Source organism: Oryctolagus cuniculus, chromosome 13 (assembly GCF_051225735.1).
Source record: "Oryctolagus cuniculus isolate XC-2025 breed Fujian yellow rabbit chromosome 13, ASM5122573v1, whole genome shotgun sequence".
Classification (NCBI taxonomy): domain Eukaryota; kingdom Metazoa; phylum Chordata; class Mammalia; order Lagomorpha; family Leporidae; genus Oryctolagus; species Oryctolagus cuniculus.
The window spans coordinates 98,515,939-98,539,042 of NC_142879.1; the positions used below are offsets into that span (position 1 = coordinate 98,515,939).

Below are 23,104 nucleotides of genomic sequence, written 5' to 3' on the forward strand. Positions count from 1 at the left end.
TCTGCGTTCTGGTCCTGGTTGCTCCTCTTCCAGTCCAGCTCTCTGCTGTGGCCTGGGAGGGCAGTGGAGAATGGCCCTGGTGCTTGGGCATCTGTGCCCGCATGGGAGACCGAGGGAAAGCACCTGGCTTCTGGCTTCGGATCGGCGCGGTGCCGGCGGTGGCGGCCATTTGGGGAGTGAACCAACAGAGGGAGGACCTTTCTCTCGCTGTCTATAACTCTGCCTGTCCAAAAAAAAAAAAAAAAAGAGTGGTGACTTCCAGTTCCTCGCTATGGAAACAGAATTTGAAACATCTTTTCTTCCTTTTTTCTTTTTCATTTGGATTTTTTTTAAGATTTATTTATTTACTTGAAAGTCAGAGTTACACAGAGAAAGAAGGAGAAGCAGAGAAGGGAGCGAGGTCTTCCATCCGCTGGGTCACTCCCCAATTGGCCACAATGGCTGGAGCAGTGCTGATCTGAAGCCAGGAGCCAGAAGCTTCTTCTGGATCTCCCATTTGGGAATAGGGGTCCAAGGACTTGGGCCACCTTCCACTGCTTTCCCAGACCACAGTAGAGAGCTGGATTGGAAGTGGAGCAGCAGGGACTCAAATTGGCACCCATATGGGATGCCAGCACTGCAGGCTGCAGCTTAACCTGCTACGCCACAGTGCTGGCCCCCATTGGATTTATTGTTTTGAAAGGTGGATAGAGAGGTCTCCCATCTGTTGGTCCCAATGCCTACATCAGCCAGGGCTGGGCCAGACCAAAGCAGGGAGCCCAAGAACTCAGTTCAAGTGTCCCTTGTGGGTGACAGGGACCCAAATACTTGAGTTATCCCCTGCTGCCTCGTGCACATTAACAGGAAGCCATCAGGAGTGGAGTCTGGGATTCAACCCAGGCACTCCATGCAATACAGGAGTCCTAAGCTGTGTACTAACTGCTACAACAAACGTCACTCTTGGGAGCATCTTTTCCTATACTTTTATCTTGTTTGTTGTTATATTTGTTTGCTTATTTTTTACTGGGTCGTTTTGTTGCTGAGTTTGACAGTTCTTTCTTTACATGCTTAATATACAAATTCTTATCAAATGTAATTCACAAATACATTTAGCTCAGTGTGTCATTTATTTTTCTTTAGATCTTCTTTTTGATGTTATACCTAAGAGTTATCTCCATAATACAGAATCACAATAGATTTCTCCTGTTTGTTTTAGCTTTTATATTTTTAGGTCTTTGGCTGATTTTAAGTTCATTTTTATATATAATGTGAGCTATAGTTCAACATTTTAATTTTTGCATGTGGATATACAACTGTTGCAGCACCATTTCTTCAAGTCTGTTCTTTTTCAACTGCATCACTTTTGTACCTTTTTCAAAAATCATTTGTTCACGTATAGATGTGTTGATTTATGAACTATCTCTTCTATTCCATTAATCTGTTGGTATCTTTTAAGTCTAAGACCACACTGTTTTGATTTTTATAAAAAATTATTGAAATAAGTTAATAAGAACTTTCCTGTTATTTCTCAGAGTTAATTTAGTTATTCTAGTTCCTTTGCATTTCTGTACAAACTAGAATGAGATTGTGTGTATCTACAAGATGCTGATATTTTTATCGGGATTCATGAGGTGTATAGATCAGTTGGAGAAAATTGACATTTAATAATACCTGTTAATACAGTCTCATTTGTCTTCTTTAATTTCTCTCAGCATAATAGTATTTTTAGGTTTTCATTGTACTGATTTTTTCATGTCTTTTGTCAGATTTCATATTTTTTTGCTGTGATAAGTGATTTTTTATACTTTTGTTTAAAATCATTTGCTATTTGCATTGAAATATAATTAATATATTGATCTCACATCACAAAAACTAATCAAGTTTACTTATTAGTTTTAGGAACTTTTTTGTGTGTATAACACTGAATTTTCCATACAGATGGTTGGATTGTTTTTGGCAGTCAAGGCTATTTTATTTTTGTGTTTTCTTTTATAAGGACTTATTTTATTTATTTGAAAGGCAAAGTTACAGAGAGAAAAGGAGAGACAGAGAGATCTTCCATCTGTTAGTTCATTTCCCAAATGACCATAGGCTGAGGCTGGGCCAAGATGAAGCCAGGAACGCTGAGTGCCATCTGAGTCTCCCATGTGGGTGGCAGGGACCCAAGAACTTGGGTCATCTTCTGCTTTCCCAGGCCTATTAGCAGGGAGCTGGATCAGAAGTGAACTAGCTGGGACACAAACTGGTGCTCATATTAGATGCTGGTGTCGCAGGTGACAGTTTAATCTGTGCCACAATGCCAGCCCCAAATGAGAGCAGTTTTATTTCCTATCCAGTGTGGGTGCCTTTTGTTTCTTTGTCTTCCCTGATTACTGGGAAGACCCTCCAGTTCAAAGTTGACCAGAATTAGTGGCTAGAAGTTTGTTCAAACACCTGACTTATTCCTGATATTTCTGGGAAACTCTCCAGTATTTCACCAGTAAGTATGATGTTAATGATAGATTTATGTCTCTGCCCTTTATCTTGTAGATAAGGTAGTCTCTTATTCTTGGTTTGCTCTATGATTTTATCAGGAATGAATTTGTTGGAGTTTGTCACCTATGAGGGTGGTTGTTTATTTGATCTTTTTTTTTTTAGTGTGTTAATATAAATTATATTGATTTCCAGATGTTAAATCCACCTGGAATAAACCTGTATAAGTCATAATAGAATACATTTTTGACCTACCATTGGATTAGACTTGCCAAAATTTACTAAGATTTTTGGTGCCTGTGTTCATGAGGGATATTAGGCTCCGGTTTTCTGTTTGACATAATTTCCTTCTGTTTAGTTTTTAGGTAGAGTTTCTGTATCGTTTTGCTAAAGTAGTGCTTAGAGGGAAATTAATAAAACCAACTGTATTAGACAGAAGAGAGATCTACACTATCAATGAGCTCTGTACCTTAAGATCCTGGAAAAGGATAGACAAAAGCCGAAGAAAGCATATTATAAGACAAAAGGAAAATCAATGAAAATAGGTAACAGTAAAACAATTCAGGAAAAAAAATGAAGTCAAACATTTCTTTGAGATCAATAAAGTTGACAAATATCTACCTAGATTGATCCAAAGAGAACAAATTAATAAAAGGGATGAGTGATATAACTACCAATTCTACAAGTATTGAAAGGGTTAAAATAGAGAATTAAAAGCAACTCTGGGCCGGTGCTGCAGCTCACTAGGCTAATCCTCCGCCTGCGGCGCTGGCACATCAGGTTCTAATCCCAGTTGGGGCGCCGGATTCTGTCCCGGTTGCCCCTCTTCCAGGCCAGCTCTCTGCTGTGGCCAGGGAGTGCAGTGGAGGATGGCCCAGGTGCTTGGGCCCTGCACCCCATGGGAGACCAGGAGAAGCACCTGGCTCCTGGCTTCAGATCAGCGCGGTACGCTGGCTGCAGCGCTCCAGCCATGGTGGCCATTGGAGGGTGAACCAACTGGAAAAAAAAGGAAGACCTTTCTGTCTCTCCCTCTCACTGTCCACTCTGCCTGTCAAAAAAAAAAAAAAAAAAAAGGCAACTCTGTAGAATAAATTCCGCAATTTATATTAAATTATATTGAATGATCTGTCTTTGTAAGATATGTATAGCTAAAGCTCCCTCAAGAAGAAATAAACCTGAATTACTTTACATAAAGAAGAAACCATATTTGAAAGTTTTCTTAAAAAGAAAACTCCAGGACAGACAGACAGAAGTCTCCCTTCCACTGGTTCACTTTTCAGATGCCTGCAATAGCCAGAGCTGGGCCAGCATGAGGTTACAAACCCACACTCAATTCTATCTCCCACAAGGTGGCAGGGACTCAAGTACCTGCTGCCTGTCAGGGTGTGTGTTAGCAGGAAGCAGGGGTGGAGCTGGAACTCCAACCCAAGCACACAAATTTGGGATGCGATCATCTCAAGCAGTATCTTTACTGCCCCAATAGCTATTGCTGGCCTCTTGACCCTACTCCTCACAGGCCGCTCCTCAGGACCCTGTGCCTTCTACATTTCCACTTAGAATGGACTTTCCACATTGTCATACTTTTTCATCAGATCACCTGGCAACTCCTGTCCAAGACGGCACCATGCCACTCTGCCCTCTTATGCTGGTTTGTTTTCCTGTGTATTGGTTTCTATCTGATATTATATTTGTAGTTCTTACCTATCTACTATGTGCCTCTCCCACTAGAACACTGACCTCATGAGAGCAAGAGGCTTTGCCTTATTTAGGCCAAATTCACAGTGCCTGCAACAGTTTCCATCATATAGGAGATTCAGAGTAAATATGTACTAAATATAAGAGGTGGTATGTAAATTTAAATAGGATGATCAGGAGAACCCTTGTGAATAAAGGAATGACATTGGGTTGTGTTTGCAGTTTTCATTCTCGTCAGGTATCTTGGTTTTGTTTTTTTGATTTTTGGTTGTTTCAGCAGTTGTGCTTTCTTTTTTCTAGTGGAGATGGATTTTCTTGAAGCTCATTATACAATACTGACAGAAATTCTCATATTTGTTCTATCCACCCTTATTTGTTCTAACTGCCCACATATTGCCTTTCATAGTGTGTAACTTCTAAATACAAGTACTAATACAAGATAAATAATATACAAGACTAATCTGACCCATGCATGATACAAAAAAAATTTTGTTCTGAATGTTTCACTGCCACTCATTTATAAATTTATATAAATACCTGTTCATGGAGCATCCAGAGCACTCAGGGCTTAGCCTGAGCTCCCTTTCACTCTGCTGGAGGCCCAAGGTCTCTTGACTGGTGCTGCCTATGGCCACAGGTGCACACATCACCTGACATCTTCTTAAAAGAAATATCCTCTGGAATTTAGAACTAGCTTTTGTTTCCTTCCTCTTGGGGATTGGGCTTATTTAGTATTCCCTGATAAGGGCTACATGACAGGTTCTCACGTGTAGCTCTGACTAGCTAGAAATTAAAAGACAGAGTTAAGGCTCTGGCATAGAGACTAGGTGGTGTTTATGATCTGCTTGGGTTTTTGCCTGTATTTATCTTTCCCTTGTTTTGATTTTTTTCCCTTAAATTTTACTATTGTGTAGTACATATGTTCTTGAAAGTTACTTGAAAATCCTTTTTGAGGATTTACTTTTTTTTACTCAGTAAAATAATAGCATTTTTCTTATTCTCTATACATTTTTCTAAGTATGTTGGTGTATACTGAAAACATTAGAATTGCTCTACTGTATTATCAGCCTGGTAAATGTTAAGCCATTTTTCCTGAGTAGATCATTATTTTATACAGGAGGAAATGAAACTCAACCAGAAAGCCAGGAAGACCCTCGAGAAGTACTTAAAAAAACATTGGAATTCTGTTTATCTAGGTAAGGCTGGTAGTGATTTTTCTGGTACTTACTACCTATGATGTTATCCGTTGGTTATTCCATATAAATATGACGTTTTATGTAGAAGTACTTATGTATATCTGTTAATATCAATTCTAGAATATTAAGTAATAATAACCTCTTGATACGTTGGAGACCCAAACATAGTCTTCAAGTCAGTGGCCACTAAGGTTGAGAAAGTAAATCCCTCTTGATGATCATTATCTGGATTGCCATTTGAAACAGATTCCTGGACACACTCCAAACCCACTGAATCACAGTGTCTGATGATTGAGTCTTAGAAGCTTCAGTGTCACTAATGTTTGAGAACAGATGTCCTTACATCATTTCTCAAAATACAGCAGACAACTGCAGTAGCCAATTGTTTTATTTATATAGCACTCATATTTTTAGTTCTTTTCTCCTGAATACCTTTTATGTTGAAAACTATAGAATCTTTTTATTTTTTAAGATTTTGTTTATTTATTTGAGAGGTAGAGTTAGAGAGAGGCAGAGGCAGAGAGACAGAGAGAAGTCTTCCATCTGCTGGTTCAGTCTCCCAGATGGCCTCAATGGCCGGAGCTGAGCCAATCTGAAATCAGGAGCCAGGAGCTTCTTCCAGGACTCCCACCTGGGTGCAGGCACCCAAACACTTGGGCCATCTTCTACTGCTTTCCCAGACTACAGCAGAGAGCTGGATCAGCATGCAGGCAGGGGCTTAGCTCACTACACCACAGTACTGGCCCTGAAAACTGTAGAATCTTTAAAATTAAAATGGCAAGCCAGAATATACAGGAAGATAGGATTGAGTTAAATGTAATTTTTGGGGGGTCTAAAGGTAACTGATTGGCCACATATAAAGTTGGCTATCAAAAATGACGACTCCTTCAAGTGTTGTCTCTGGAGCCCTGAACATCTCAGTGGTGTCTGACAAGGACTCATCAAAGACAGTGAAGCTGCCTGCAACTTAGGTGGAAAGGGCTCTGTGTTGGGTCTTCTTTCCTCTCACAAATTAGGAACCCTGAGTTTACAGACAAAAGATGCTAGCTTTCACTCTACCTAACCCCTTATCTACCCCTCATGGGCCAGAATCACTTACATCGAGAGATGGATAGTGGACACGAGGGGCAGAGCAGTGTTTCTGTTGAACCCTATGACTGTGAGGAACATTGTAAGGAGAGGTCCTATGAAGCCCATAAGTATACTTAGTTTTGAGATGTTTATGGGGACCTTATTCAATACATCACACGTTGTCTTTTTCTGAAAACTCACAAGAACTGTTCATCTTTGGCCAAAACACCAGGAAATAGATCATCTTGGCCCACATTGCTGATTATTTATGGCTTACCTTTTGACCCTGTGGGTAAACTTACTGATCCTGTTTCCTTCTTTTTAATTCTGGCTACTAGGAAGCCAGAGCCGGATTTGCAGCTTCTCTAGCAAGTGTTCCAGAATTAGCAGCATGCAATTGGGGTATTGACTTTATCCTGGTCTTTTCATATTTTCCTTACCTATCAGCTGGATTTTTCTTACTTTTAAAAATTCTGTATGTTTGTTTTTTTTTTTTTTTTTTTTTTTTTTTTTTTTTTTTTTTTTGACAGGCAGAGTGGACAGTGAGAGAGAGAGACAGAGAGAAAGGTCTTCCTTTGCCGTTGGTTCACCCTCCAATGGCCGCCGCTGCAGCCGGCGCACCGCGCTGATCCTGGCAGGAGCCAGGAGCCAGGTGCTTTTCCTGGTCTCCCATGGGGTGCAGGGCCCAAGCACCTGGGCCATCCTCCACTGCACTCCCTGGCCATAGCAGAGAGCTGGCCTGGAAGAGGGGCGACCGGGACAGAATCCGGCGCCCCAACCGGGACTAGAACCCGGTGTGCCGGCGCCGCAAGGTGGAGGATTAGCCTATTGAGCCACGGCGCCGGCTAAAAATTCTGTATGTATTTTTAATAAGCTGCTCAAACACTATTTAGGTGAACTGTAGAACTGTAATTTTTTTTAAGTAATTTATTTATTTGAAAGGCAGAATGGTAGAGAGAGAGAGAGGAAGAGATCTTCCACCTGCTGGCTTGGTTCCTAAATGCTCCCAACAGCTGAGCCTGGCTGGTCCAAAACCAGGACCCAGGAATTCCAATGGGGTCTCCCTTGTGGGTAGCAGGAAACAACTACTTGGGAGTATCATTTGCTGCCTTCCCAGGCACATAAGTAGGAAGCTGTGTTGCAAGGAGGGGTGGGACTCAATCCCAGGCCCCCTGATAATGGGATGTGGGCATCCCAAGTGGCAGCTTAAGCCACTGCATCACAATACCTGCCCAATAACTGCATTTTAAAAAGAATTACCTGCTATTAATTTTGATTACATGAAGTGCAGTATGCTTTTACTTCTGCTCTCTCTGCCTCACCAAGCGTCTTTCTTTTTTTTTTTTTTTTTTTTTTAAGATTTTTTTTTTTTAAAGAGTTAACAGAGAAAGAGAGGCAGAGAGAGGTCTTCCATTCGCTAGTTCACTCCCCTATTGGCCACAGCAGCCGGAGCTGTGCCGATCCAAAGCCAGGAACTTCCCCCGGGTCTCCCATGTGGGTGTAGGGGCCCAAGGACTTGGGGCCATCTTCCACTGCTTTCCCAGGCCGCAGCAGAGAGCTGGATCGGTAATGGAGCAGCCAGGACTCAAACCAGTGTCCATATGGGATGCTGGCACTGCAGGCAGCAGCTTTACCCACTATGCCACAGCGCTGGCCCCACCAAGTGTCTTTCAAAAATATTTGCCTAAGGCTAGAGAGACAGCAAATAACAGATGGGGATTGGACTTAGATTTACTCCAAAGCAATATCCTACCACACTCATACCACTTGTAAAACCAATATTGTTATTAATGAAGCTTCCTTTTAAAGAATATCAATTAAATGAGATTATTTTCTTTCAACAGGGAGAATCTTGCTAGTGACATGTATCTTATATCACAGATGGATAGTGATCAGTATGTGCCAATTACAACGGTAGCTAACCTTGACCATATCAAGAAACTCAGTACTGATGTGGATTTGATTGTTGAAGTGCTAAGATGTAAGTAAATGATAATTTTAAATGAATACTTGATTTTACAATATTAGTTTTATCAGTGTGAATCCTTAAATCTACAGCCATGAAATGTTAAAGCATTTGATAGGAAATCCAGTTTTTCCTGGCCTTCCATTTCTTTCTGACCAGTCTAGATAATTTTAGTATTGTGCTTGTTAGATTCTAGGAGTGCTATTATAATCCATAACAAAACCTCAGACAGATTATGTGTCATTTGAAATAGAAAAGAAATCTTTTAAACCCTTTACACCTGTAAAAACTTAAATTGATTAATAAATATCCCAATTATGATGACTTTGGAACAAACACCATGTCATTGAAATAGTCACAGACTTGAGAATTTGGGACTGTTACTTTCATAGATTACAAAATAAATAACAGTATTTATGGTTAAAAATAAAATATTTTAATTAGCATTTTTGTCACTAAAGGAGGTTAGCTTCTTGCTTAGGTTTTGAAGAAATAATATTGAATTTTCCATTAAAAGGGTATTGTGAATGAAGTTATTTTCAAGGTTGGTGACATCAAATGAGTAGCTTAAATGTTACATCAGAGACCCACAGAAACTTTAAGATATGTAAATATTTAAAGTGTTACCTATAATGTCACAATTATAGTTTGTGTGTGTCCTGGTTTGCTTTGAAGACTTAAGCCTCTATAACTGATCCATTTTGTTTATTATTTTGTCGTACTGTTTTTAATTATAAATATTTTAATTATAAATAATTAACTTTTTAAAATAAGCCTACCAATACCATGTGAATTATTTCTGTAGTTTTCTTCCTCAGGACTGACATATTGTACAATTCTGAGTAATATCCCCATGAAGCATGCAGTGGGGATTGTGTCACTTCTCCCTCACCACAACCTACATACTTTTGAATGATTGGACATTGCTGTGCCTGTATTAAAGATGCAAACCTCTCACTGCCATGAGTTTACTTAACATTTAATGTGGAGACATTGACCCTGGTTTAGCTGTATTGAAGACACATTCAGGGCAGATTTTTTTTTTTTCCTTGTGGATTTGACTTAATACTAGTTTGGATTTTGTCACCACAAATATAAGTTACTTCTGTTTTTCTGTCCTTAGACACATGCCGCAGGTTATTAAATTATTGAAGTAGACAGTAAAGGAATTGCAAACATAGTACCATTAGCCATGAATTGTCAAAGTTGGACCGCCATTTTCCAAGACGGTGTTAGGCTTTCTAGTCTTGTCATTGAGAAGAGGAATCTGTCTATAAAATATGAATAGCTTTCTTGTACCTGTCCATACTTTGTTATTACTAGGAGTCCCAGATTTGATTATTCCTTTTAGGCATAAATTTCTCAGTTGAGGAATCATTCATATAACCTGTAAAGATATTTGATTCCTCCATGTTGTTACTTAAAGGAGCCAGTTTATCCACAGATAAACTGTCAGTATCCCCACCTCAGTGCCACCTACTCTTATTATATTTTTGGACAGCTCTTGAATTGCACTGTTATTTTTTCCATTTGTATTTAGCTCTTCAGTGTCTGATAGTCTTTCTTCACTCAGTCTTTGGACAGAAACAAATGTATGTGCATATGTAATAGTCTGTGTGATCTGAATACAGTTAGCATATTATCATATTTTGGGGAGTTCTGCAGATAGTGACACAAGTAAGCTCAAGTAAGCACAGTTCTCATCTCATATCTCTTATCCCCGTGCCCAAAGTGAATTATTGTGAAAAGATTTGATTTTAATTTGAATACGGTAACTAGTATTGACTGAATTGTTTAAATTGCATCTCTATACTATTTTATATCACGATACACATATTAGTACATATCATGCTATATCTGATGCAAATGCCATGGTTTTTTGTGTGTGGTTTGTGGTTTTTTTTTTTTTTTTTTTTTTTTTTTGACGGGCAGAGTAGACAGAGAGAGAGACAGAGAGAAAGGTCTTCCTTTGCCGTTGGTTCACCCTCCAATGGCTGCTGCGGCTGGCACACCATGCTGATCTGATGACAGGAGCCAGGTACTTATCCTGGTCTCCCATGGGGTGCAGGGCCCAAGCACTTGGGCCATCCTCCACTGCACTCCCGGGCCACAGCAGAGAGCTGGCCTGGAAGAGGGGCATCCGAGACAGAATCCGGTGCCCCGACCGGGACTAGAACCCGGTGTGCTGGCGCCGCAAGGCGGGGGATTAGCCTAGTGAGCCGTGGCGCCAGCCAAATGCCATGGTTTTACACTTAATACAATTGAGATTGCCAGTTGAAAAAAATACACTAAAAATATTATGTTATATTCACTAATAAAATGAGAAAAGCCTACATTTTTTAACAATAATAAATTTTAAAATCATGTTGATAAAAGTTTATATAAAGAGAATTGAAAATTAATCTGATGTGAATGGAAGGGGGGAGGGAGAGGGAAAGGGGAGGGTTGCGGGTGGGAGGGAAGTTATGGGGGGGAGAAGCCATTGTAATCCATAAGCTGTACTTTGGAAATTTATATTCGTTAAATAAAAGTTAAAAAAAAAAGTTTATTTCCAAATAGGTACAGGATGATATTTTGTATATAAAGTTTCAGCATACATAAAGCAGAACTGTCTGTTTTTTTCATGGTTTCAGAGCTATATATTCAGTACAAAAACATGAATAGGAATAAAACCTCTATTTCAGTATAAATGTTGTGGAGACAGGTGAATTGGGGGAAGGGAGAAGCAGAGAGGGCTTCACCAGTGTCTTATTAAGTGTTTTGTTTATCAAACCTGAGGTATAATTTACATACCTTAAGTTACTCATGTTTTAAGTGCACATTTGGTAAGCTGACATATTTATCCACCCATGAAAATACCGCAACCAAGGTGATGAACATATCTACCCCAGCCAGAAAGTTTCCTCCACTCCTTCCCAGGTGACTGCTCTTCTTTATAGATTAGTTTGCATTTTCTAGAAGTTTTAAATAAATGAAATCTGTCATATAATATCATTTGAGGGGGTAGATTTGGCTTCTTAGCGTATACTATTTTATGTTTCATTGCTTTCTTTTGCTGAGTAGTATTCCATTGAATTAGATATACCATGGTTTGATTTATTCATCCACCATTAAGGTATCTGTTATCTTTTGATTACTACAAATAAAGTTGCTGTGAACATAAAACTGCATAGACATATGCTTCCCATTCTCTTGGGTAAATAGCTGGGAGTGGAATGTCTGGATTGTATGGTAGGTGTGTGATTAATTTTATGAAACCACCCACCTGTTTTCCAAAGTGGTTGGACTGTTTTACAGTGAACATCATCAGTAGTGAAGAGTTACGTTGTTACACATCCTTACCAAACTTGGTATGCAGCCATTTGAATTTCAGATTTTCTTATAAATAGCATAGTAGTATCCCATTATGCTTTTTAAAAAAACATTTATTTTTTATTTATTTGAAAGGTAGATTTACACAGAGGCAGAGAGAGAGGTCTTCCATGTGCTGGTTCACTCCCCAAATGCCCTCAACAGCCGGAGCTGAGCTGATCTAAAGCCAGGAGCCAGCAGCTTCTTCTGGGTCCCCATGCTGGTACAGGGGCTCAAGTCCTTCCACTGCTTTCCCAGGCCATAGCAGAGATCTGGATCAGAAGTGGAGCATCTGAGACTTGAACCAGTGCCCATATCAGATGCCACCACTGAAGGTGGCAGCTCTACCTGCTACACCACAGTGCTTGCCCCCCCATTGTGCTTTTATTTTCTTTTTCTTCTCTGATGTATTCAGATGTCTCTCCACACAGTTTTTATTAGTTTTCTTTACAATTGAAACTTTTTAAAAATAGCCTTCTTTTTAGGACAGTTTTAGGTTCACAGCAAAATTAAGAAGAAAATGCAGAGTTTTCATATGCCCTTATACCCCCAAATACATTGATTCTCCTGCTATCGGTATCCCCCAACATACTGGTATTTGTTAGAATTAATGAACCCACATCACATTATTATAACCTGGAGTCCATAGTTTATATTAATATATTCTTGGTATGGGGTTTGGACAAATATATAATGATATGTATCCATCCACCATTATGGTATTATACAGAACAATTTTCACTGCCATAAAAATCCTCTGGTTTGCTTATTTATCCCTCCCTCCTTCCCTTTCTCCCTTCCTTACTCTAGGAGGCACTGGTCTTTTACTGTCTCCACAGTTTTGCCTTTTCCAGATTTTCATAGAGTTGGAGTTGTATAGTATATAGCTTTTTCAGGCTAGCTCTTTCACTAAATAGTATGGACTTAAGCTTCCACCCTGTCCTTGCATGGCTTCATAACTCATTTCTTTTTAGTGCTGGATGATTTTCCTTTGAATGTACTAATTTTATTTATTGATTCATCTACTAAAGGATTGCCTCCATGTTTTGGCAATTTTAAATAAAACTGAAATACCCATGCATAGATTTTTGTGTGGATTTGCATGTATGTTTTTAGTTTATTTGGGTAAATACCAAGGAATACAGTTGCTGAATCATGTGATAAGGAGAAATCACCAAACTGTCCTAGCAGCAATGAATGAGAATTCCTGTTTTTTCACATCCTCAGCATTATTTGAAGTTGTCAGTGTTTTGAATTTTGGCCATTCCGGTAGGTGTGTAGTGGTTTACCAAAGTGGTTTTAATTTGTGTTTCTCTGATGATGTGCCACCTGTACATATTCTTTTTTTTTTTTTTTTTTTTTTTTTTGGACAGGTAGAATTATAGACAGAGAGAGATCTTCTTTCTGTTGGTTCACTCCCCAAATGGCCTCTATGACCGGCACTGTGCCGATCCGAAGCCAGGAGCCAGGTGCTTCTTCCTGGTCTCCTACGCAGGTGCAGGGGCCCATGCACCTGGGCCATCTTCCACTGCCCTCCCTGGTCACAGAAGGACTGGAAGAGGAGCAGCCGGGACTAGAACCGGTGCCCATATGGGATGCCGGCACCACAGGCAGAGGATTAACCAAGCAAGCCACAGCACCAGCCCCTGTATATATTATTTGGAGAGGTTTTTGTTCAGTGCTCTGCCCATTTTTAAATTGTGTTCATTTTCTTAGTGTTGAGTTCTGAGTTGTTTGTGTGTACATTTTGGTTAATGGTCCTTTATCAGATGTGTCTTTTGTCTTTCGCAGAACAAGAATCTTACATTTTAATGATGTCTAGCTTGTCAATTCTTTCTTTCATGGATTAAGTCTTCTTTGGTGTCATATCTAAGAAGTCATTGCCGAACCCAGAATCATCTAGATTTTCTCCTGTGTTTTCTTCTGGGAGTTTTTAAAAGTTTTGCCTTTTACGTTTTAGGTCTGTGATCCATTTTGGAAAAATTTTTGTTAAGAGTATAAGTAAGGTCTGGGCCAGCGCCGTGGCTCAATAAGCTAATCCTCCGTCTGTGGCGCCGGCACCCCGGGTTCTAGTCCTGGTCGGGGCGTCGGATTCTGTCCGGTTGCCCCTCTTCCAGGCCAGCTCTCTGCTGTGGCCCGGGAGTGCAGTGGAAGATGGCTCAAGTGCTTGGGCCCTGCACCCGCATGGGAGACCAGGAGAAACACCTGGCTCCTGGCTTCGGATCAGCACGGTGCGCCAGCTGCAGCAGCCATTGGAGGGTGAACCAATGGAAAAAGAAGACCCTTCTCTCTGTCTCTCTCTCTCGCTGTCCACTCTGCCTGTCAAAAAATAAATAAATAAATAAAAATTTAAAAAGTATAAGGTCTGTGTCTGGAGTCGTGGGGGGTTGTGTGTGTGGATGTCCCGTTGTGATCACTTTGGCCAAGATTTGTGTTTGTATACATAAATGTGTGTGTGTGTGTGTGTGTGTGTGTGTGTAGTGGATTCTAGTCCTTATCAGATAAGTGATTTACAAATATATTCTCCAAGTCTATAGCTTATCTTTTTAAAAAAAAATTTTTTAAAAAGATTTTTATTTATTTTTTAAAAGTCAGATTTACACACACACACACAGAGGGAGAGACGGTGCACATGAGCAAGCATCCATCTGCTGGTTCACTCCCTAGATGGGCATAATGGGATGGACACAATGGCTGGGGCTGGGACAGACAGAAGCCAGGAGCCAGGAATTTCATCTGAGTCTCCCATGTGGGTGCAGAAGTACAAGCACTTGAGCCATCTTCTGCTTCTCTCAAGTCATTAGCAGGGAGCTGTATCAGAAGTGGAGCAGCTGGTACACGAACCTGCACCCATGTGGGATGCCAGTGTCACAGGCAGCAGCTTTACCTGGTACACCACAACACCAACCCCGATGTAGCTTGTCTTTTTAAATGCAGAAGTATGTTTTTGTAGCAAAAAAGCAGAAATAGAGTTGTATAGAGTCTAATTTATTATTTATAGATCTTTTGAGATTATACATTTTTTGGAAGAATTGTTTACTTGTTTGAAAGGCAGAGTTATACAGAGAAGGGGGGAGGGAGGGGGGAGGGAGGGAGGGAGAGAGAGAGAAAGAGAGAGAGAGATAGATATGTGACTTCCATCTGCTTGTTTATTCCCTGGATGGCCACTGAGGCTGAGCCATGCTGAAGCTAGGAGCTGGAGCTGCTGCTTCCAGGTTTCCACATGGGTGTGGGGGCCCAAGAACTTGGGCCATCTTCTGCTGTTTTTCCCAAGTCATTAGCAGGGAGCTGGATTGGAAGTGGAACAGCTGGTACAAGAATCTGTGCCCACAGGGGATGCCGGAATCATAGGCAGTAGCTTTACCCACTATGCCACAGTGCTGGCTCTGACATTATACTTAAGAAATCTTTAATTAGTCCAAAGTTACAACGATTTTTCTCTAGAATTTTTGTAGTTTTACATGTCATATTTTGGTCTGATTTGTTTAGTTAATTTTTGTACTTTGTATGAGGCACTGATCTAATATGCCATTATTCCAACATCATTTGTTGAAAAGACTCACTGTATTATGTTTGTGCATGTGTCACAATCATTTGCCCATGTATATGTGGGTTTGCTTCTGGGCCATGTATTCACTGATTTACTTGTCAGTTTTGATGATAATATTACAATATCTTGATTACCATAACTTTATAATCATTCTTAAAGTAGTTGCAAAATCTCTAACTTTGTTTGGCTCTTCTAAATGCTTTTTATTTTTATATGAATTTTGGATTCCACATAATTTTTCCAAAAGGCCTGTTGGAATTTTTATTGCATTTTTACTGATTTTTGCTTCAAGGGGATTGACCTCTCACCCAATATGGAACATTTCAGTCCAGGAACACAGAATATCTCTTTATGTCTTAGCTTTAGCAGTGGTTTGTAGTTTTGTGCATATAGACCTTTCATATCTTTTATCTAATTTAAAACTAATTAATTTTTTTTTTTTTTATTTTTGACAGGCAGAGTGGACAGTGAGAGAGAGAGACAGAGAGAAAGGTCTTCCTTTTGCCGTTGGTTCACCCTCCAATGGTCACCGTGGCCGGCGCATCGCGCTGATCCGAAGCCAGGAGCCAGGTGCTTTTCCTGGTCTCCCATGCAGGTGCAGGGCCCAAGGACTTGGGCCATCCTCCACTGCACTCCCGGGCCACAACAGAGAACTGGCCTGGAAGAGGGGCAACCGGACAGAATCCGGCGCCCCGACCAGGACTAGAACCTGGTGTGCCGGCGCCACAAGGCGGAGGATTAGCCGATTGAGCCACGGCGCCAGCCAAAACTAATTAGTTTTATATCCTTAATGCTACTGTAAATATTTTCTGTTTTAATTATCAGCTTAGTGTATTTGAGGAGTCTTCAGAAAATTGAAGAAAAATGCGTATTATGGAAAAACTATGCTTCTACTTCTAAGTTTTATTTACACCAAAATAAAACTGGTGTAAATTCCATTTTCCGTGAACTTTTTTCTTTAGATTTATTTATTTATTTGAAAGAGTTAACAGAGAGGCAGAGACAGAAAGAGAGAGGTCTTCCATCTGCTGGTTCATTCCCCAGATGGCCACAATGGCCAGAGCTGTGCTGATCCGAATTCAGGAGCCAGGAGCTTCTTCTGGGTCTCCCATGTGAGTGCAGGGGCCCAAGGACTTGAGCCATCTTCTGCTGTTTTCCCAGGCCATAGCAGAGGGCTGGATTGGAAGTGGAGCAGTCAGGACTTGAACTGGCGTCAATATGGGATGCTGGCACTGCTGGCGGCAGCTTTACCCACTACACCACATCACTGGCCTCATCAATGAACTTTTTGAACTGCCTTTGTATAGAAATGCAACTCATTTTTACATGTTAATTGTATACTAAAACCTAGCTAAACTCAATAAATTGTAATTTATATTATTTATTTTTAAAGGTTTATTTATTTATTTATTACAGAGAAAGGGAGAGACAGAGAGAGTGGTCATTCATCCACTGGTTCACTTCCCAAATGGCTGCAAGAGCTGGGCCAATCCAAAGCCAGGAGCCAGGAGCTTCTTCTGGGTCTCCTTTATGGTAGCAGGGGCCCAAACACTTGGGGCATCCTCCACTGCCTTCCCAGGCCATAAGCAGAGAGCTGGATCTGAAGAGGAACAGCCAAGGCCCGTGCCACCTTCTCATTTATTTATTTTTAATAAATAAGCTTATTGTCTATGAATAAAAAGTTTTACCCTTTAAACCTATCTGTATGCCTTAAATTTCTGTTTCTTAGATTAGTGAACTAACTAGAACCTCCATAATACAACGGTGAATGGAAATGGAGTCAGCACATTGCTTTGCTTTGTTGGTTAACTGGGGGGTGGAGGGGAGAAGTATTCAGTATCACATTATTAGGAGACAGTAAGTTTTCCATAGGAGATAGTTGTCTGGTTGAGGAAGCTCTCTTCTGTTCCTAGACTTCTGAAAATTTTTTATCAGGAGTGAGTATTAGATTTGCCAAATACTTTTTCTGTTTTTCCTTTTTTTTTTTTTTTTTAAAGATTTATTCATTTATTTAAAAGGCAGAGAGAGAGAAAAAAAAAAGAGAGAGAATCTTCAATCCACTGGTTCACTCTCCCAAATGGCTACTATTGCCAGGGCTGGGACAGGCTAAAGCCAAGAGCCAGGAGCTTCTTCTGGGACTCCCACATGTACTTGGGCCATGTTCTGCTGCTTTCTCAGAAGCATTAGCAGGGAGCTGGATGGGAAGCAGACCAGCTGGTACTTGGCACCCATATGGGATGCTGACGCTGCAGGCAGAGGCTTAACCTTCTGTCACACATTGGCCCTGCTAAGTACTTTTTTTCCTACAGCTGTGAGATGATTGCTTTTTTTAAATCATTAATATGGTGAATTAAGTTGCTTGATTTTTAGTTGAGAAGTCAGATTTTTCTTACTGATTTCACTCTGTTTTACTACCACTTTTATATATTATTCAGTTTTCCAACATTTATTAAAACATTTTGCATCTGTGTCTATGATAGATACTGGTCTGTAGGTTATTTGTTTCTGTAATGTGTTTGGTTAGTTTGGACATCAGAGATCTGCTGGCTCGATGAATTGGATTGGAAAGCATTCACTCTTCTGTAATTTTCTGAAATATTTGTACTAATGAATTGGTATTTTTTTTCTTAAACGTTTGCTAGAATTCTCCAGTGAAACCGTGTGGGCCTTGAATTTCTTTGTGGGAAAATTTCAAATTCCATTTCTTTCATAGAATCAGGTCTTTTCCAATTACTTCTTTCTTCTAGAGTGATATTTAATAGTTTGTGCCTTGCAAAAAACATTTCTGTTTCATGTAAGTTGTCAGGTTTCTTGGTGTGAAATTTATCATGGTATTTACCTTATGATCCTTTTAATGCTGATAAACCTGCAGTGATAATAACCACTTTTATTCCTAATATTGGTATATTGTGTCTCTTTGCTAATGGACACCTCTGATCCTTGATTGTGATCACAACAGGTTGTGATTTGAATCTACACATAACATAATTTCATAGAAATGACACCAAGACACAAACCAGTGTATGTAAAAACTTGTGGAATCTGAATTGGGCCTGTTGATGAGATAGAAGTACTACACCAACTTTGGCATCCTTGGTTGGCAATGTGTCACATTTATGTAATAATGCTGTCACATATAACTCTAGGGAGAGCTGGGTGAAGGGTACTCAGGAATTTTGTGTGAGTCTTCGAACTATTTATAACTAAAAAGTTGCAAGACAAAATTATTTTCAGGTCTTGTAGAAAGGAGAAAGCCATTAACCCTGTATTTTAATATACTTTTTATTCTATGGGCTTTTTACTTTGCTTTTTGTATATAGTTTCTTTAACCCATTTAGTGTCACAGTGTAATACATTCCATTGGATTATCATGTTCTAATATTTGTGTTTTACCTTTGATTTTTCTTCTCTTTCTAGCTTTACCTTTAGTCCAGGTGGATGAGAAGGGAGAAAAAGTAAGGCCAAATCAAAATCGTTGCATAGTAATATTGCGAGAAATATCTGAATCTACCCCTGTGGAAGTAAGTAATTTCCCCTGTGAGGGGTACTTAAACATTTTCCTGTGCGTTTTTGTGTGTGTATCCCTTTCCCACCCTCCCCTCCCTGCCCCCGCCAACATGTGTGGTTTGGAGGATTTGTTTTTAAGTACTTAGAATCTCACTGTTTTTCTAAGATTTACACACTTTGATCATTACAATCTGATTCACTTGTATGTGGAAATTATTCTCAAACCTTTGATCTCAGCTATACTTTATACACTTTACATTTAAAAAATAAGTTTTATGTATTTCAGTATTTAGACATTAAAAATGAAAAAAATTTTATTCAGTAAGAACTGAGCATTTTATGATAAATAACTTTCCAGAAGAAATATTTTTATGACAGCAGGTCATTGTGAAGCACTCTCTTAGCACCAGTGCAGTTGCTGCGGATACAAGCGAGGGTGTTTGCTCTTTTATTGTGAAAATGGAATATGGAGACCATCCCTAGAGAACCAGTAGCTTATATAATAATTTGAGAGATCCATACTGTTTGGTAAATTAATTTTTTTAAAGATTTATTTGTTTATTTTGAAAGAGTTACAGAGAGAGATAGGAAAGATAAAGAAAGAACTTCCATCTGCTAGTTCTCTGCCCAGACGACTGCCAGCACTGGGCCAGGCTGAACTCAAGAGCGTCATCTGCATCACCCACATGTGTGGCAGGAGCCCAAACCCTTGGACCATTCCCAGGCCATTAGTAGGGAGGTGGATGGGAAGTAGAGTAGCTGGAACATGAACCAGTGGCCCTATAGGCTGCTGGCACTGTAGGCATTATCTGCCACAGTGCCAGCCCTAAGAATTATGTCACTCTATAAGAATGATCTTGTTCTAAAAAGTGTCTTTTCTGTTCAGTTCAAATAGTTTTTACTAGACCCGTATTATAATACTTGGAGAGAAGAAAATAAAGATTATATTTTCCCCTTATTAAGATTTTGAATATAGGGCCAGCGCTGCAGCTCATTAGGCTAATCCTTCACCTGCGGTGCCGGCACCCCAGGTTCTAGTCCGGGTTGGGGCACCGGTTCTGTCCCGGTTGCTCCTCTTCCAGTCCACCTCTCTGCTGTGGCCCAGGAAGGCAGTGGAGGATGGCCCAAGTGCTTGGGCCCTGCACCCACATGGGAGACCAAGAGGCAGCACCTGGCTCCTGGCTTCCGATTGGCATAGCGTGCCGGCCATAGCGGCCATTTGGTGTGTGTGTGTGGGGGGGGTGAACCAATAGAAGGAAGACCTTTCTCTCTTTCTTTCTCAAGTACAAGAAAGTAAGTATTTGTGTCTCCCTTTTTTGGCTTATTAGATATAATTATTTTTAATGATTGCTTTAAGCTTTATAATTGACACCTTTAACTTAGCAGTATCCTTCTGTATTTAGCATAATGCCATTTCTTTTTACCTTACAACAAATTTCTTCCAGTTTTCCATTTCTAACCTTTTAATGTCAGACATTTTTTAAAAAAGATTTTTATCACTGGTTTTAAGCAATTTGATTGCAATGTGTCTTGGTATAGCTTTCTAGTTTCTTGTACTTGAAGTTCATTATGCCATTATTTCATTAAATATTTTCTCTCTTTTCCCTTCGGAAAGTATCTAGTTATTAATCCTATTCAGTGTACTTCCCAATTTCAGGCATTGTATTTTGCATCTCCAGAAATTCAGTGTGGATTTTTGTTTTTAAATGTCCATGTCGGCCGGCACTGCGGGTTCTAGTCCCGGTTGGGGTGCTGGTTTTGTTCGCAGTCTCTGCTGTGGCCTGGGAAGGCAGTGGAGGATGGCCCAAGTGCTTGGGCCCTGCACCCGCATGGGAGACCAGGAGGAAGCACCTGGCTCCTGGCTTTGGATTGGAGCAGCATGCCGGCCATAGTGGCCATTTAGGGGGTGAACCAACGGAAGGAAGACCTTTCTTTCTCTCTCTCTCTCTCTCTCTCTCTCTCTCTAACTCTGCCTGTCAAAAAAATGTCCATATTTCTGTTTAAATCTTTACCTTTTTCAGCATATGGAATATGTATAATCCAATGGAATATATATCTTAATGTTCCTGTCTTTTTGTCACCCACATCATTTATAGATCTGATTTGATAGATCTTTCACTAAAGGCCATATTTTTTTCTGATTCTTGGCATACTTGGTAATTTTTTCCATGCATTTTGAAATTTACTGGATCCTGAATATTTTGATAAGTTTTTTGAACTTTGCTTGGAAATGAAGTTTGTTAACCTAGAACCCGTTTGATGTTTAAGGAATATTTAGTATTTGTAAGATGGAATCAGAGGAGCCTTTGTTCTTGGACTGTTTGATCCCCCTGTTGAGATGATACCCTTCTCAGTAATCCTACCTGAAATCCTGTGAATTTAGTAAAGTTTTCTGCTCTGGCTGGTGGAAAGACCGCCATTCCCCTCCCAGTGAGCTCACTCTGGAGCTGCACCCACTAACCATTTCAGGTGGTTGTTCGCAGCCTCAGGCTAAAGACCCAGGGCAGAGGTCTCGAGTCTGCACTTACCCTTCTTGCTCTTGCTGCCTCAAAACTCAACAGTGGGCAGCTGGGCACTTTAGGGGCTTGTCTTGTTAATGTCCCCTTTCTGAGGGATCATTCTCCTTTACTGCCTGATGTCCAGTGCCTAAAAACCCTGATTTTTCGCATATTTTATCTTTGTTTTAAAGTGTATTTATTAGCTGAGTGATATGATGGTAATATGTTTTTAACATTAATGTAGCTTAATGGAACAACTATCAATGAACTGTGTTATCTTCCTATGCTATTGTGATTCTGATTCTGGAAACCCCACTGAAACTTTTAGCCTGTTTTGAAACACATTGACATATGTTAGACTTTAAGGATGTGCCCTTAAGAGTTATGCATTGTAAAAATTTTGATGAGGACAAAAGTGACATAATTAAGAATTAAATTTTAACCTCTCTATTTCCTATAGGAAGTAGAAGCACTATTTAAAGGAAATAATTTACCGAAATTTATAAACTGTGAATTTGCCTATAATGATAATTGGTTTATTACGTTTGAAACAGAAGCTGATGCACAGCAGGTAGGTTCTTCCCACTAGTACTCATGAAGTACATAGTTTACCAGTGCTTATTACTAGTATATAATGGGACTAAATTTGGACATTGAGATTATTCTCGTATTGTGGTGGTGTTTGAATGTAAGCTGCAGATAAAATCAAGTTATGGAAACTTAAATGTGTGTATTTTTATAGGTAAGTTTTGTAGCCATATAAGAAACATGTGACATTACTTCCTTAAAGAAATTGTTAAGGTAAACCACCTAGGAAAATCAGTTCTGTTCTTAAATCTGGGCAGAGAAAGATTTTACTGTTTGCAAAGGCCTTTTGGAAATTTTAACCTTACCTTAATCTTTATATCATCATTGTGTGTGACAAAGAGGCTTTTAAGGGTAATGAGAAGTGAGCTCCTTAAGGAGACATAAGAAGTTAAGTAATTTATTTTCTTGCCTTTAAAGTAAGCATCTTATTTGGGAAAAACAAATTAACAAATGTCTTGGTGCTATAAAGTGTTAAATTGTGTAAATGCTATTGAGGTTTAGAAGAGAAAAAACCTGAAATATGGATTTTAGTTGGATAGGAGGGGAAAGGGGGAGAATGGGAGATCATAATCACCATGTTTGTGGAATAGAGCGAGCTCTGCTGACCTGCCTGATGAGTGTGGTTGGTTGAGGTTGAGTCAGAGTGTCAGAGCCTTCAGAGTTATATAAGGAGGTTAATGTAGATTTGATTTGGAGAAGAGCAAGGAGCCATATATATATCTACATGTGTGTATATATATATATATATATATATATACACACACACATAATTACTTGAATAAACTATGAATCCAGCCTTCCTTCCTCCCCAGCATTTCTACTACTGAACTGCGTAATCTTGGTTTCAAAATTGGAACTCAGTTGTCATCATTTTCCCCTTGGGCAAGATTCTCAGCATTTGGTCTTTGTGAGACTTGATAGTATCTATTAATATTTAACGAAACTGTGCACAAATCTTGTTTCTGAGACTTTTGGCTAGAATTCCCTAGCTCTTGTGATGTTATATTAAGGATCTGTGGCCCAAAAAAAGTCATCACTGTGCTAGGTCTTGTCCACCATAGGGTAGCTATTTAATTTTTTATTTGATCTTTTGAACTGATTATCAGTCTATCTTAGTGAAAGATTAACAGAATGATATTTTTGTTGATTTTGCTCATAGGCTTACAAATACCTGCGAGAAGAAGTCAAAACTTTTCAAGGAAAACCAATTAAGGTAAACAAGACTCTTGGT

General features: G+C 39.7%; 1 protein-coding gene across 10 annotated transcripts in view; it reads left to right on the forward strand.

The window, feature by feature from the left end:
• The window catches only part of LARP4B (La ribonucleoprotein 4B), a 108,614-nt gene that overhangs the window by 63,647 nt on the left and 21,863 nt on the right, over nt 1-23,104 (forward strand). For 8 of the 10 annotated variants that reach the window (XM_089311829.1, XM_089311830.1, XM_089311827.1 and 5 more), the window contains 5 exons: nt 5,264-5,342; nt 8,258-8,394; nt 18,698-18,801; nt 21,746-21,856; nt 23,033-23,086. In XM_089311829.1, coding sequence (XP_089167955.1) covers nt 5,264-5,342; nt 8,258-8,394; nt 18,698-18,801; nt 21,746-21,856; nt 23,033-23,086 — 485 coding nt within the window. Of the gene's footprint in view, nt 1-5,263; nt 5,343-8,257; nt 8,395-9,184; nt 9,339-16,696; nt 16,981-18,697; nt 18,802-21,745; nt 21,857-23,032; nt 23,087-23,104 lie in introns of those variants that run through there. The other 2 variants (XM_070056006.2, XM_089311826.1) reach the window with 2 other exon arrangements.